The sequence below is a fragment of the Manis pentadactyla genome, chromosome X, assembly GCF_030020395.1.
Source record: "Manis pentadactyla isolate mManPen7 chromosome X, mManPen7.hap1, whole genome shotgun sequence".
NCBI lineage: Eukaryota > Metazoa > Chordata > Mammalia > Pholidota > Manidae > Manis > Manis pentadactyla.
Window position 1 is genome coordinate 117,505,868 of NC_080038.1, and position 15,749 is coordinate 117,521,616.

General features: G+C 40.3%; 1 protein-coding gene across 2 annotated transcripts in view; it reads right to left on the reverse strand.

Annotated features, from left to right (window-relative positions):
- Positions 1 to 9,551, reverse strand: part of OCRL (OCRL inositol polyphosphate-5-phosphatase) — a 67,712-nt gene extending 58,161 nt beyond the window's left edge. The window contains exons 1-3 of one of the 2 annotated variants that reach the window (XM_057495241.1): positions 9,255 to 9,551; positions 8,916 to 8,986; positions 4,321 to 4,400 (exon numbers count right to left, since the gene is read on the reverse strand). In XM_057495241.1, coding sequence (XP_057351224.1) covers positions 4,321 to 4,400; positions 8,916 to 8,986; positions 9,255 to 9,293 — 190 coding nt within the window. In that variant the 5' untranslated portion in view covers positions 9,294 to 9,551. The remainder of the gene's footprint in view (positions 1 to 4,320; positions 4,401 to 8,915; positions 8,987 to 9,254) is intronic. The other variant, XM_057495240.1, reaches the window with a different exon arrangement.
- Between the last annotated feature and the right edge of the window lie 6,198 nt (positions 9,552 to 15,749).

Genomic DNA, 15,749 nt, shown 5'->3' on the forward strand with positions numbered 1-15,749 from the left:
AAGGCTGACCCAGGAAGAAACAGAAAACCTAAACAAACCAATAACCAGCCACAAAATTGAAGCAGTAATCAAAAAACTATCCAGGAACAAAACCCCCGGGTCAGATGGATTTACCACGGAATTTTATCAGACATACAGAGAAGACATAATACCCATTCTCCTTAAAGTTTTCCAAAAAACAGAAGAGGAGGGAATACTCCCAAACTCATTCTATGAAGCCAACATCACCCTAATACCAAAAGCAGGCAAAGACCCCACCAAAAAAGAAAATTACAGACCAATATCCCTGATGAACGTAGATGCAAAAATACTCAACAAAATATTAGCAAACCGAATTCAAAAACACATCAAAAGGATCATATATCATGACCAAGTGGGATTCATCCCAGGGACCCAAGGATGGTACAACATCTGAAAATCCATCAACATCATCCACCACATAAACAAAAAGAAGGACAAAAACCACATGATCATCTCCATAGATGCTGAAAAAGCATTCGACAAAATACAACATCTATTCATGATAAAAAGTCTCAACAAAACGGGCATAGAGGGCAAGTAACTCAACATAATAAAGGCCATATATGATAAACCCAAAGCCAACATCATACTGAACAGCAAGAAGCTGAAAGCATTTCCTCTGAGATCGGGAACAAGACAGGGATGCTCACTCTCCCCACTGCTATTCAACATAGTACTGGAGGTCCTAGCCACAGCAATTAGACAAAACAAAGAAATACAAGGAATCCAGACTGGTAAAGAAGAAGTTAAACTGTCACTATTTGCAGATGACATGATATTGTACATAAAAAACCCTAAAGACTCCACTCCAAAACTAATAGAACTGATACTGGAATACAGCAAAGTTGCAGGATACAAAATTAACACACAGAAATCTGTGGCTTTCCTATACACTAACAATGAACTAATAGAAAGAGAAATAAGTAAAACAATTCCATTCACAATTGCATCAAAAAGAATAAAATACTTAGGAATAAGCCTTACCAAGGAAGTGAAAGACCTATACCCTGAAAACTATAAGACACTCTTAAGAGAAATTAAAGAGGACACTAACAAATGGAAACTCATCCCATGCTCTTGGCTAGGAAGAATTAATATCATCAAAATGGCCATCCTGCCCAAAGCAATATACAGATTTGATGCAATTCCTATCAAATTACCAACAACATTCTTCAATGAACTGGAACAAATAGTCCAAAAGTTCATAAGGAAACACCAAAGACCCCGAATAGCCAAAGCAATCCTGAGAAGGAAGAATAAAGTGGGGGGGGATCTTGCTCCCCAACTTCAAGCTCTACTACAAAGCCACAGTAATCAAGACAGTTTGGTACTGGCACAAGAACAGAGCCACAGACCAGTGGAACAGAATAGAGACCCCAGATATTAACCCAAACATATATGGTCAATTAATATATGATAAAGGAGCCATGGACATACAATGGAGAAATGACAGTCTCTTCAACAGATGGTGCTGGCAAAACTGGACAGCTACATGTAAGAGAATGAAACTGGATCACTGTCTAACCCCATACACAAAAGTAAATTCGAAATGGATCAAAGACCTGAACGTAAGTCATGAAACCATAAAACTCTTAGAAAAAACAGGCAAAAATCTCTTAGACATAAACATGAGTGACCTCTTCTTGAACATATCTCCCCAGGCAAGGAAAACAAAAGCAAAAGTGAACAAGTGGGACTATATTCAGCTGAAAAACTTCTGTACAGCAAAAGACACCATCAATAGAACAAAAAGGTACCCTACAGTATGGGAGAATATATTTGTAAATGACAGATCCAATAAAGGCTTGACATCGAAAATATATAAAGAGCTCACCCACCTCAACAAGCAAAAAACAAATAATCCAATTAAAAAATGGGCAGAGGAACTGAACAGACAGTTCTCCAAAGAAGAAATTCAGATGGCCAACAGACACATGAAAAGATGCTCCACATCGCTAGTTATCAGAGAAATGCAATTAAAACCACAATGAGATATCACCTCACACCAGTAAGGATGGCTACCATCCAAAAGACAAACAACAACAAATGTTGGCGAGGTTGTGGAGAAAGGGGAACCCTCCTACACTGCTGGTGGAAATGTAAATTAGTTCAAACATTGTGGAAAGCAGTATGGAGGTTCCTCAAAATGCTCAAAATAGAAATACCATTTGACCCAGGAATTCCACTTCTTGGAATTTACCCTAAGAATGCAGCACTCCAGTTTGAAAAAGACAGATGCACCCCTATGTTTATTGCTGCACTATTTACAATAGCCAAGATATGGAAGCAACCTAAATGTCCATCAGTAGATGAATGGATAAAGAAGATGTGGTACATATACACAATGGAATATTACTCAGCTATAGGAAAAAAGCATCCTACCATTTGCAACAACATGGATGTAGCTAGAGGGTATTATGCTCAGTGAAATAAGCCAGGCGGAGAAAGACAAGTACCAAATGATTTCACTCATATGTGGAGTATAAGAACAAAAGAAAACTGAAGGAACAAAACAGCAGCAGAAGCACAGAACCCAAGAAAGGACTAACAGTTACCAAAGGGAAAGGGACTGGGGAGGACGGGTGGGAAGGGAGGGATAAGGGCAGGAAAAAAGAAAGGGGGCATTATGATTAACATGTATAGTGTGGGGGGGCATGGGGAGGGCTGTGCAACACAGAAAAGACAAGTAGTGATTTTACAGCATCTTACTATGTTGATGGACAGTGACTGTGAACGGGTATGTGGGGGGGACTTGGTGAGGTGGGGAGCCTAGTGAACATAATGTCCTTCATGTAATTGTAGATTAATGATACCAAAATAAAATTTAAAAAAAAAAGCAATACCATTTGACCGAGGAATCCCACTTCTAGGAATTTACCCTAAGAATGCAGCAACCCAATTTGAAAAAGACAGATGCACCCCTATGTTTATCGCAGCACTATTTACAATAGCCAAGAAATGGAAGCAACCTAAGTGTCCATCAGTAGATGAATGGAGAAAGACGATGTGGTACATATACACAATGGAATATTATTCAGCCATAAGAAGAAAACAAATCCTACCATTTGCAACAACATGGATGGAGCTAGAGGGTATTATGCTCAGTGAAATAAGCCAGGTGGAGAAAGACAAGTACCAAATGATTTCACTCATCTGTGGAGTATAAGAACAAAGGAAAAACTGAAGGAACAAAACAACAGCAGAATCACAGAACCCAAGAAACGACTAACTGTTACCAAAGGGAAACGGACTGGGGAGGATGGGTGGGAAGGGAGGGAGACGTGGGGGGAAGAAGATATTGGGCCTTACGATTAGCATGTATAATGTGTGTGTGGGGCACAGGGAGGGCTGTGCAATACAGAGAAGACAAGTAGTGATTTTACAGCACCTCACTATGCTGATGGACAGTGACTAATGGGGTGTGTGCGGGGGACTTGGTGAAGGGGGGAGTCTAGTAAACATAATGTTCCTCCTGTAATTGTAGATTAATGATACCAAAATAACAAAAATAAAAAACGTTCATTGTAGTTAAGAAAGAATCCCTGCAAGGGTTCAGGTTTTCCAAGAAGCTGAAGCTGATACAGAATGCATGAAGCCAATGGACCCACTGGAAATATAAAGCATTTGTTCTCTAGTAATCAATTTCCTTTCCAGAGCAAAGTGAGATGACAGAAGTGACACCTCCTACACAAACTTCTCAATTTTTTAGTCTTACTGTAGCAGATGAAACAACAGATTTTCTGTTCTCTGTCCCTAAATTTGAGGGCAGGAAGCCAAATATTTCCTCTCCGGAGATGATTTTCTTATGTGTCACCGATGTCAAGGTTTGAGAATCAGTACAATTTAGTGTAAGGTATTACAATCTGGCAAGGTGTGTTGCCAAATGTCTTAATTTCAAATAATGTGGGGAGAAAGTGCTGAGTATGTGAATCCAAGTGACCTTGATACTTTACAATGAGCAATTTGTCAGTTAAACCCAAGAACGTCATCTGAATCCACATATAGGTCCATCAAAATGAAAGACTACCTACATATGTCACAGATGACACACATCTGTAACCCCCAGCCAGGGAAGCAGGTGAGACTATGTATACACATATATTTCAGTATAACCCTTCAACACTCTTAGACAAAGCATTCATCTTCTTAATGATAGATTAGTAATGTTATCTTTTTATGCAAAGAGTAACACATTTGATTTTACATACAGTGACAAATTTAAATATGTATAGTATAACACAATGCAGTAATGACCAAGGAAAAACATTTTAAAACTAGCTAAGCAATTAAAGCCAGTACCTTGAACACATCTGAAGTGGTTATTTATAGGAATGATATCTTGAACATGCTGTTCCTTCCCATGCAACTGGATTATTAACCTACGAAACATTAGAATGCATCAATGAATAACTAGTGAAAAACCCAAACATTTAACAACAAAATACATTGCTGTGTTTTTAGACAAATCTAGTCTATTTATTAGACTGGCTGTATCTCCTGGATCTGAGTATCATGACAGCCAGATACTGCTCTAGTCTAAAAGGATATCAGTGGCGATCAGTATCAGAATACCCACACTGTTATATGCCATAAAGTACATATAACAGTCTATGTCCTAAAAACAGCTTACAATCTTAAGAGCATGAATTACAGGGCATACACCTTCAGGTATACATAGCAGAATGAAGAACTAATGGCTAGGTGTGAACTCCACAAGGGCAAAGACTATGGTCGTCCTTTTGCCACAGTATTTCTAGCACCTACTATGGTGCCTGGCATACAAAAGCCAGCCAAGTTTGTTGAATAGATGAATTAGAAATTTCATAAAGTAGCTTTCCAAATACACACCCATGGCTTTTACCAAAGAATGGCTCTATCTCTTCAAACTAGTATGCAGGTTCATGGAGCAGTAAGAGGGTGTGCCCAGCCAGCTGGATCAATCAAAATAACCCTAGTGACCAACAGGGTAGCAGATATCACAACCAGATTGCCTTTAGATCCCTTGTGTTTTTACTCTGGTGTCCAACTTCATGTTGGTATTTCCAGGTAAAAAAAACTGCATTTGGCCCCCCAGTATGAAATGGAAGACTTCTACATTCCTATGCACTCCTGAAATATTTTCATTTACTACTTATCCTTAATGGCCCAGAATTAGTATAACCTACTGGCAAACAACGACTCTGAACATCTCCCAGCTTCCCCCAAATCAAGCACTCTTCAGGTGGTTCTTTTCTCCAGGAATACTCTTTTTTACTCCCTGGAACCCAGCTCAAATATCACCTCTCTGAAGTTTTTCCCAATACCCTAAGCAAAGCTAGTGGCCTCATGCCCTTTGCTTGCCCCTCTAACAGAGGACTTACACACTCCATCATGGTTATATTTATTTCCCTCACTGGTTTGAGCTCCTTGAAAGCAAAGATCCTACCTAACAGATGTTCAAAAAATATTGGTTGAATACATGATTAGATGAACTAGTTTCATTAAGCTATAAACTGAGATGAATTTCTAAATAGAATTGTTCAATTTCAAACACTAAAAAAAATCACTACTTTGAAGAGTTTGATTTCCACTTTGTTGTCTTTTGGGGAGGTTGTCAGTTTAGCTTTTAGAGTTTTTTTTTCAAATGTGTTAACTTTAAAGGAGATAACCTGGGGGAAGGAATTGCTTAGATAGAAATAAGGGAAATAAAAGTATTAATACTGTCTTTCTGCTCTGATCCTGCTCACCCTTAATTTGCAGGGGTTTATATTTTAAGGTGAGTAGAGGGATATGGGGAAAGTCCCTTTCAACGTATAAAATTCATGAGTCAAGCAGCAAGTCCTATTAAACCCAGAAGAAGACCAAATATTAGATAAAAAACTGACAAAGCAGGAGTCAACAAGGAAGAGCTTACTTTGAGGAACATGAACACAAACAAATATAATCTCAAAGCTGTACAGACTAGAAAACAGTGTTGAATGTTAGCAATAAAGCTTGAACTGGACTGTATTGCTAAAAACCATTACTAAACAGACAATATGGATGGACCTTGAGGGCATTTTGCTAAGTGAAGTCAGTTAGACAAAGAAAGGCAAATACCATATGATCTCACATATATGTGGAATCTAAGAACAAAAAACAAAACACAAGCTCATAGATCCAGAGAACAGATTGGTGGTTGTCAGGGGTGGGGGTTGGGGAAGGGAAGGGAAGAGGTGAAATGGGTAAAGAGGGCCAAAAGGCACAAATTTCCAATTATAAAATAAGTAAGTCAAGGGGATGTAATATACAATGTGGTGACTATAGCTAGTTAATACTGTATTGTGTATTTGAAAATTGCTGAGAGAGTAGATCTTAAAAGTTCTTACTTTAAGAAAGAAAATTTATAACTACGTGTGGTGATAGATGTTACCTGGATTTACAGTGGTGATCCTTTCGCAGTATATACAAATATTAAATCATTATGCTGTACACCTGAAACTACTTTAGTTATGTCAATTACACCTCAGCTAAAACAAAAACATGCAGCCCCCGCCACACACACACACACACACACACAAATTCTTCACAAAACAAAGATACACTAGAAATTTAAGTCAATTCCACAAATATTTAATATGTATTGTGTTGGTCACTAAATAAATTGTAGCAAGAGACCAGTGCTAAGAATAAGCATAAAAATTCTACCTAAATATAATCATGCCTTTCAGAACAGATGAATAACAATAGTATAGTATATGGCAAAACAATGGAAATCAGAATTTGACAGCTGTCAAACAGAAAATAATGATAAACTGTGAAAACGGACTCAGCATTATACCTAAGAAATACTTGGTTTTGTTTAAGGACTGTAAAAGATGAAACAACAGGTTGCTTAATAGTCCATTTTCCTTGAAAAAAAAAATGAATGTTAATATTTGATTCCGTTTCCAAAAAACCTATTTTTAATTGTAACTTTAGTCTCTTCACTAAATTATCCCACAACAGCAGGAACTACAGAACTAAAGATTAAATGGGCTTCAAGTTCTAGGATAAAAAAGCCAAAAGTAAAAAAGTTAAGGACACCAAAGTCAGAGAAGGTACCCAAGAGAAGACTTAGAGGATTATAGTTGGTGTACAGTATTAGTACAGTGTCTCCAGTAAACAATTTCAAAAGAAACTTCTCAGACTATGTAATTCTGAAATGTGTTACATGGGTTCAAATTTCAGCTACGCTACTCCCTGTGAATGAATCATTTATTTCTCTATGCCTCAATTATCCTTATCTAGAAAAGGGGGATGATAGTACGACAATTTCACAGTAACCCTCACATTAGGGTTAAATGAACTAATTCATGAAAAGTGTTTAGATGATTACCTGGCATATATCAAGCCATTAAGGGTTAGTTGTTGCTATTCCCCCACAATTTAGAAAGAAATGGAACAGAAGAATTTAATTTCTCTGTGGGGAGGAGAGAAGTACCACAGCAAGCTTAATAGTTCTTCTAGTACAAGAGGCCAGATAGAATGAGGCATTTATCTTAAGGCCAGCTGCTTATTCCCTTATTAGATGAGTAAAGTTCCAAACTTACCGAACCAAGGGACCAGATCTCACTATGTAGCTATTTTATTTAATCCTCATAATTTTGTTTTCACAGAAAAAGAAACCCAGGTGCAAAAAATTTACCAATAGGCCCAAGGGTCACATCTCTCCACTCCATTTTAGACTTTGAAAGTGGGAGTGATGTTCCACTTTTCTGTTAAATTTGCTTTTATTAAACTGGGCTTCCACGGTTTGATGAAACCTGGGGAAAACAGCATGAATTTACCGTATCAACAGACTGACCAAGCAGGACTAGGGAAGAGTTACTTCACAGAATCAGTTGATGTCCAGTTAGAGTAGCACCAAGAGTCTCAGAAAAGAGCAAGCTAGGCCAATGGGAATTTATTACGTGTAAGTTAGCGTAGATACAGACCGAGTCTGGACAACCTGAAAGCGGGGACTCAGAAAAATTGTTTTAGGCAGAATCCAATGTTGGGAGACGGCAGGATTTAAGTGAACAACAATTTTTAAACTCTGACGTCAAGAAACCAGTGAACAACCAAAGAAGGTGGCTTGGGCACACAGAGATAGGGGCCTATGATATGTAATGATCACCAAGGATACTTTAATATGAGGCATTAGTGGCCTGAGAGGGAGATCAGCAGCTATAGTGATAGCTTATTAAAATAATCTTTTGATCAGTCAACAGTATTTACTGAAGTCTGATGCACAAGGCAAAGTGGGAGGTAACACAGTGGTAAAACGCCAAATGGCATTTATATTTCTAAACATTTCATTACTTTTTTCTAACAGTCAAGTCAGTAAGTGAGGTAGTTACTGGCTGGTCTACACTAAACCATTACTGAATTAATGAATATGCCTTCAAGTAAGTGGAATAAAGGGGTGGGGAGACTGGAGGAAGCAGTTGATGGGGTTAAGAAAAGGCACTTCTGTAAGGTTAATAACCAAGCGTTTTTACAGCACTTTTACCTTTTGTAAGTCACTTTCACATTTATTATTCTCCCAGTTACAACTCTAAAGCCTTCAAGGGAAGGCAGTTAATGTTTTTATTTAACTGATGAGGACACCAAGGCCCAGAAAGCCTTACTGACTTGTTGCAAACACATGTCAGTTGCAGGGGCAGGAACTAAGAACCCAGGCTTCCTGCTTCCTCGACCATTGATTCTTTCCACTGAGCAACACTGCCGGGAACAATCAAGCGGCTTGGAAACTGGGAACAAAACCCCGTGGTTGGAGCACTCGCACTTCACATTTGGGCCTGAACCTGTTGCCCACGCGGCCTCAATGGGAGGAGGGTGGGTTGCTCGTCGCGGTTTGGGTTGGGAGATAATGGCAGGCTCCCCTCATCTGTGAGAATCAGCTGGTTACTTACTCATACTGCCCATTCCTTTGGGCTAGGGTCAGGGTGCAAGGTTCCCGGAGAGGACCCTTCATCTCCATACCCTCGACAGCATGCAGGCGCTAGTCAAGGGTCTCCTCTAGAAGCGCAGCCAGGGAGGGGTGGCTCGATGCGGGGCGTAGGGAAGCTCCCGCCCCTCTGCCCGCCCTCCCCCGTGCCCCAGACATCGCCTCTCGCGCTGGGCCCCCTACCCAGCTTGGCTTGGCCTGTGGGCTTGTCGTTTCCCCACCCTTCGGCTGCGTGCCGCAGTCCCCCACGACCCCCAGGCCCCGCCCCGCGCGGCCTCCCCTCCCCCTTCTCTCAGGCGGATACAGCGAGGGGCTGGGCTCCGCCGGGGAGCGGCGGCTCCATCAGTGCGACCTCCGGTCTCAAATGGGCAGCGGACTACAAGAGGATCCGACGACACTGCCTCCAGCGTCCTCACTCCCACCTCCTCGGCTCCGCGTCGTTTGAGTTACAGTTCCGCTCCGGGAGCCGGGAGCCGGGAGCCGGGACCTTGGAACCAAGAACCGAGACCTGGAAGCCTGGAGCCTGGAGCTGGGCGCCAGAAGCTGGGAGCCGGGCGCCGAGAGCCGGGAGCCTGACCCGAGAGAGAGCGGCGCCTCTCGCCCCAGCCAGTTTTCCAGGCCGCCGCAGAGTCCGCCCCCTCCGGCCAACCTGGGGAACTGCAGCGAGACACCAGACGGACGAGGAGCGTCTAGACTACGTCCAGCAAGGAATACATTTATATGCTGCTGCCTGTGACACCAGAATTGTTCAGGGGACTTTGAAGATTGCCACAGAAACAAAACACACTCATACCTACTTAAACCTACGGGAGAACTCTAATGTGTTGGGCCAATAGGCTCCACATCATCCAGTCAGAAAATCCTTAGTACAGTTAAAAAGCACCTTGCCGATTATCCTCAATTTCAGATGTTCTCCCCTTATCCTTCTTGCTTCCACCCGCGAATTCGGAAAAATCCCCAAAGCTCAGACCTTTGCTCATCCTTTACGCCTGCTCCAGGTGACCTCTAAGCAAAGACCAAATATATATTCCTGGCCCAGAGGCGTTGCCTAATATATATACCCTATTGTTAACACAACACTAGCCCACAAAACTAACTCAGCATCATTTCACACAGGCACCCAGGCTCCAAACTTCAAAGCCATATGTTTTATTCCTCTCTCTTAATTTTCTGTATCAATCAGCCAACAAACCTTGTTAATATTTTCTCTGGAATTACTTTTAGATTCCTTGTTTTCTCTCCATCGCACTGCCATCATTTTATTGTTAACCCTAGTGATACTTCTTTTGGCCATTTTACTCTCTTAACTCTCAGAACATTCTTCCCAGAATAATGTTACCATTTGCTCAAGAGTTTGCAGTGGACTAGATATCAAGACCGATTTTAAACCTAGAGTAATTAAGACAGTGTGGGTTGGAGCTAAACCAATGAAACAGAATACAGAGCCCCCAAACAGACCCATACATATATGGAAAGTTGATATGCAAGGTATGTGACATTTGAAATCAGTGGGGAAAGAATGGATTATCCTCTAAATGGTACTGGGACTCTTTATCATCCATGTGGAAAATTATAAAATTAGATCCTTAACCTCACACCATGGAGGAAAAAATTAGTTCCAGGTGGATTCAACATCTAAACATGAAAAGCAAAACATCATAACTTTCAGAAGAAAATAGGAGAATATCTTTGTGACCTTAGAATAGGGAATGAGAATGACTACTTAAGATGCTAGACAGCACAAACAATAAGGGAATTGATGACACATTTAACTACATTAAATATCAAGATGTATGTACTTCAAGACAACATAAACAAGTTAAAAGACAACCCACAGACTGGGAGAATATACTTTCAAAGTGTCTAACTGACAAAGGCTAATCTATGAGGTTCTATGCTTCTCACTGCCATCACCTTTCTGACTTCCTCTCCTACCACTCTCTCCAGCCCACTCTGCTTAGTCACACTGCTCATTGCTATTCCTAGGACTTGCCGGGCACACCCGTGCCTCAGGGCCTTGGCACTTGCTGTTCACTCTGCTTGCATTCTCACCTCCTTCAGGTCTTTGTTAAATGTCACTTTTTCAGTGGGGCCTTCCTAAACAACTTTATTTAAAACTGCAACTCAACAATCGCCTTATCCAATTAAATAAACACATGCTCCCTATCCATCTTCTATGTTTATTTTTCTTTGTAGGATTTATTGCTATCCATTTTTCTATTTTACATACCAGTTTCATTTATTGTTTCACTTCCCCCACTAGATGGAAGTTCCATGAGATCAGGGGCTTTGTCTGTTTTGTTCATAGCTGCATTCCCAGAACCTAAAATCATTCCTGGAACAAAGTAGATACTAAAAAATACCGATTAAATTGATTAATGAATTAATATCCAGAAGATATGAGAACTCCTATAAATCAGTAAGAAAGAGAAAGAAACCCAGTAGAAAAAGTGACATAATATATGAACCAGCAATTCATATCCAAAGAAACCCAAATGGCCACTAAAAACATGAAAGGATGCTTCACTTTGTTACTATTCAGGAAAACTGAAAATTAAAATGAGATACCATTTCACAACCATGGTTTGGCAAACATTTTTAAATTTATTTTTTCCATTTTAAAGATGAGAAAACTGAGATTCAGAGAAGTTTAGCAACTTGCCCATTAGCTAGTAAAGGGCAGAATTAGGATTCAGGCTTATGTTTGTCAAACTCCAAAGCCCAAGCTTTTTAACCAAACACATGGAGTTCATTCAGTAACAACAGTGTTTATTTAGACTGTTCTATGTGCCAGGCAGGCACTATGATAACTGCTTTCCCTGAATTTTCACATTTAATCTGATGAAATTGAAGTCTAGAGCAGAAGGCTTGGGAACTTGAATAAGAAGGGAACAGGCACTGCTGGAGAGTGGTAGTGAATCCAGCAAAGCTAATAAAGGGTTTTAGAGCAACAGAGACTACCTACCTGGAAGCAGATGACATGAATTTCTATAGTGGTCCAAGTCAGCATGAGTCTGTAACATTCTCTGGCAATGCTCAAAGCAGGAGTAGAGAAAATATATCAGAAAGGGGCATTAAGCTTGGGAATTTGTATAGCAAGTAAAGCAGAAGGTCACAGGATGAGGGAGTGTAAGTGGTGTTTAGGATGCGTTGAAATAGTTGACACTGGAGTCAAAGTTGGGTAAAGACATGTATCCCATCAGCCTAGGGCCAGCAGAGAGGAAGAAGGCAAGATGACTAATATAATCATTTCCCTAGGCCTGATCCAGCCGCAAATTGTTGTAGCTCCTTTTTTAGGATCACTTTGGGGGACTATGCTTACTTATGTGCTTCTGTATGTGTTTAATTTTTGTAAGTTAGCTAAAATATTATTTCATCCACCACTGTCTCCTGACTTAGCTATTGTTAATGATACCACTGTAGTCACCCAAGTTTGCAACTTCAGATTTATCATTGAGCCCTGCTTCTCCTTCACCTATGATATCCAGTAACTTGCATTTTGTCGGTTCTATAAGAAAGTCCTTACTAGAGAGTTCTGATCATCCTCACCTATCATTATCATTTTGCCTAGCTAAATAAAGGTCTTATGCCCTACACTTGTATTTACATACAAGAGATATCCAGTGCAAAAGGTTAAATGGTCAGTGAACAAAATTCAAATACGTGAAACTCTAACTTCAAGAAAACATAAGTCTCACCACCTTCACTACCTCACTACCACCAGCACTGCCACACACACACACACACACACACACACACACACACGCATGATTCAATGGATGCTTAGTGCTGTCATTTATCCATCAGACCACTATAACTAAGTGCTTAGACCTTACGGGATTTTCAGAGACAAAATTAAAAAAGTGAGATCTTGAAAAGAGACTATAAAATACTAAAAGAAAACAGAAAACTAAAGAACAATAATCTAATTAAATGGCTACAAAATTTGACATATATCAAGTTCATTAATTATTAAATTTTGTATTTATTAAAAAATCCATTGTCTTTGAAAACAATTTTCAGGTTGGAGCTTCTCACTTTCCAAGAATTTCCAAGTAAGCATAACGATTATGGAGAAATCACAGTCATTATCAATCAAATTAGCTATGCACAGATAAATAATTTCAAGAGCAAAATAACAAAAGCCCCTTTCAAAAATTTATGGCAAAAGTATTAATATTTAATGCAGAAGTTGATGCATTTTAATATGTTTAATATGATGATAGCTGATGCCTTCACAAATGAGAGAGCTTAGGGCCTGAAAAGGCAAAAACAGGCCTGCTTAACATAGATGAGGCTGGGGAGGAAGATTTCACATAAGTGAGTCAGCAGCCAGAGAGGCTGGAAGGCAGGCTGAGCAGAGGCATAAATGATTCATTGATTTTTAAATCAACACTAGTTGAAAAGCCTCGTTTTTTTTTATACACATACCCAACACAGATACTTCTTTCCACACAGAGCAACATAAAGAGCTCATTTTTATATACATATTTCCATTTGTACTCTTTACTCCTTAGAGAATTTGGGGTGAGAAAGGCTCATTAGGTGGCCACAGGCAAGGCAGGCAGGTTAGGGTTAGGGGCAGGAGAAGCTGGCCTCCTTTGGCACACCAGGCCCTCCTTTCCCGCTCTAAGTCTCACCTGCCCTTTGCTACTTGATTCCTCCCTGGCTAGTTTCTTAATTCCCTTTGCCATCCACCCCTATTTCATTCTCCTGGGCCAGGCTCTCCTTCCTGCTTCGAGAATCCCTAGCCAGGTCTGGCATTGCCCAGGCCTACTTCCCTTCTCCCCTCAGAAATTGAAGATGCTGCATTGAAAAACTACAGAGTCAGCCTGGCACTGAACACTCCAAGGATTCTGTCCTGAACATATCTTTTCAGAGTTACTTCCCACGACAATTCTTCACAAACCGTATGCTCTACCCAGCATTTCCCTTAGGAATTGAGACCATGCAGCATTTAGCGGCAAGCAGATGGGTGTGCTCATTGGCCATTCGGCTGAATATTGCTAACTTGCTCTTGACCTTTATAGAGTGTTAAATTTTTTTAATGGGCATAAGCTGGTTATTATATAGCTACAGAGAATCAAAGAGATGCTGATGTTGAAATACCATAAAAGAGATAAAAATTCTACAAATTCTCAAGCTGATACTAATCAGACCCATAAGCTGCACTTATCTGATCAAAATTCTTACATAACACATAAAGATTCTCTAGTACTTCAAAAACCCTAAAAGAGAAAATAGAGTTATAGCTTAATTCAACTCAGTTTTTTTCTGTTTGTGACATTTAATCTACATTGTCATTGGATCCAGTGGGATGATCTCTGAAGATTAGCTGAGGTCCCTTCTATTCTCAACCCTGTGACCCTTCTTGATTCAGGCAGTGGCACATGAGGCTGGTCTTGCCTCTCACAAAGGTGTCACGAAGGAAGGGCAGAACATAAGTTTGGCTTTTCAGTTATTGTTTTATGTCTCAGTTGAGGGCGTAAAACAAAAAGATTTAGGAAAAATAACTTGCTGGGGAAGATGTGTTATGTTATTCACCCCCATCCCTCCAGTCTTGTAGATAAGAGCCTCAGAACTGAGAAGGAGGCAAGAAGGAAAAGAGAACTTAGAAGCTGGGGTCTTGTGGTCAGGACAAGGGGAAGCAGCATTGGGTGGCAGTAGGGCCTGTGTCAAGCTGCATGACAAGAGTTGACTGCTTCATGGATAGCAGCAGGGATGGATGATGGGGTGACTGTACATCTCAGGGAAGGCCAGAGGAAAATATATCAAGACCCCAAGGAGTGGATGCCTCTCCACCACCACTGCTGTTTTGGTCATGCATAAACTCTGGAGTTCAAAATCAACACTAGGGTCACGAAGGGGTGGGCATTGAATCCTAAATCTGATTAATTTAAACAATATCACACATAAAATCCACATTGAATTGACTGAGTTTCTGTGGATGAATCTAGATTGCTTCCTGCTCTCAGGAAGAATGGTGCCTCTAGAATTAAGTACAGATATAGGTAGTGCAAGCTCCTGAGCCTTGTTGGTCTTGCTGTGGCTGTATATACCTCGCACTTAACACAGTAGCCATCTGATAGGAATCCGCAGAACGTATAACTGTCTCTTGCAGAAAATAATGTATGACTCAGAATTTTCCTAAGGGTTCTAAGCCTCAAAGCAAACTGTGAAATGCTGCTCTAATCAATTTAACTATTTAACTTCTGGATCACATGCTACTTATTCTTACTTCCAGCTCGTTAATGCTGTCTTTTCCCCAATCTCCTCTGCAACTATACCTCCTGGAATCCTCTCTACTTTTCAATGCTCACCTACAAAGATCCTTCCTCTTTGAAGCTTTTCTCCTGTTCCTCCTCAGCTGGGAATGAATGCTGCCTCTTCTAAACAGTGTCTCTGTGTACATCTTACAGAACTTCTTGGAACTTCTCAAGGTCTCTTTTTGATATTGTTATAGAATGAATCAGCATATGATGAGCTCTGACCTTTCATATCTTCACTCCCCAGCCAGTTCCTCAGCCCTTTATACTTACACTTTTTAAACATTTATGAAACAATTATTTGTATTTTCCTGCAGTGTATTTTTTCTTTCTCTTAATGTGCATAAAATACATGTATACAGTCTAACAAATGATTATAAAATGAATGCTCATGTAACCTCCATCCAGGGACAAGAAATCAAATGGTGTTAGCATTTTGGGAGACACCCCAAAACCAGGCACCTCTGACTACCCCTTCTTTCTCCTCCAGAATTGAACCAGGGCTGGCATTGAGCCAACATGCTCTGATGAGG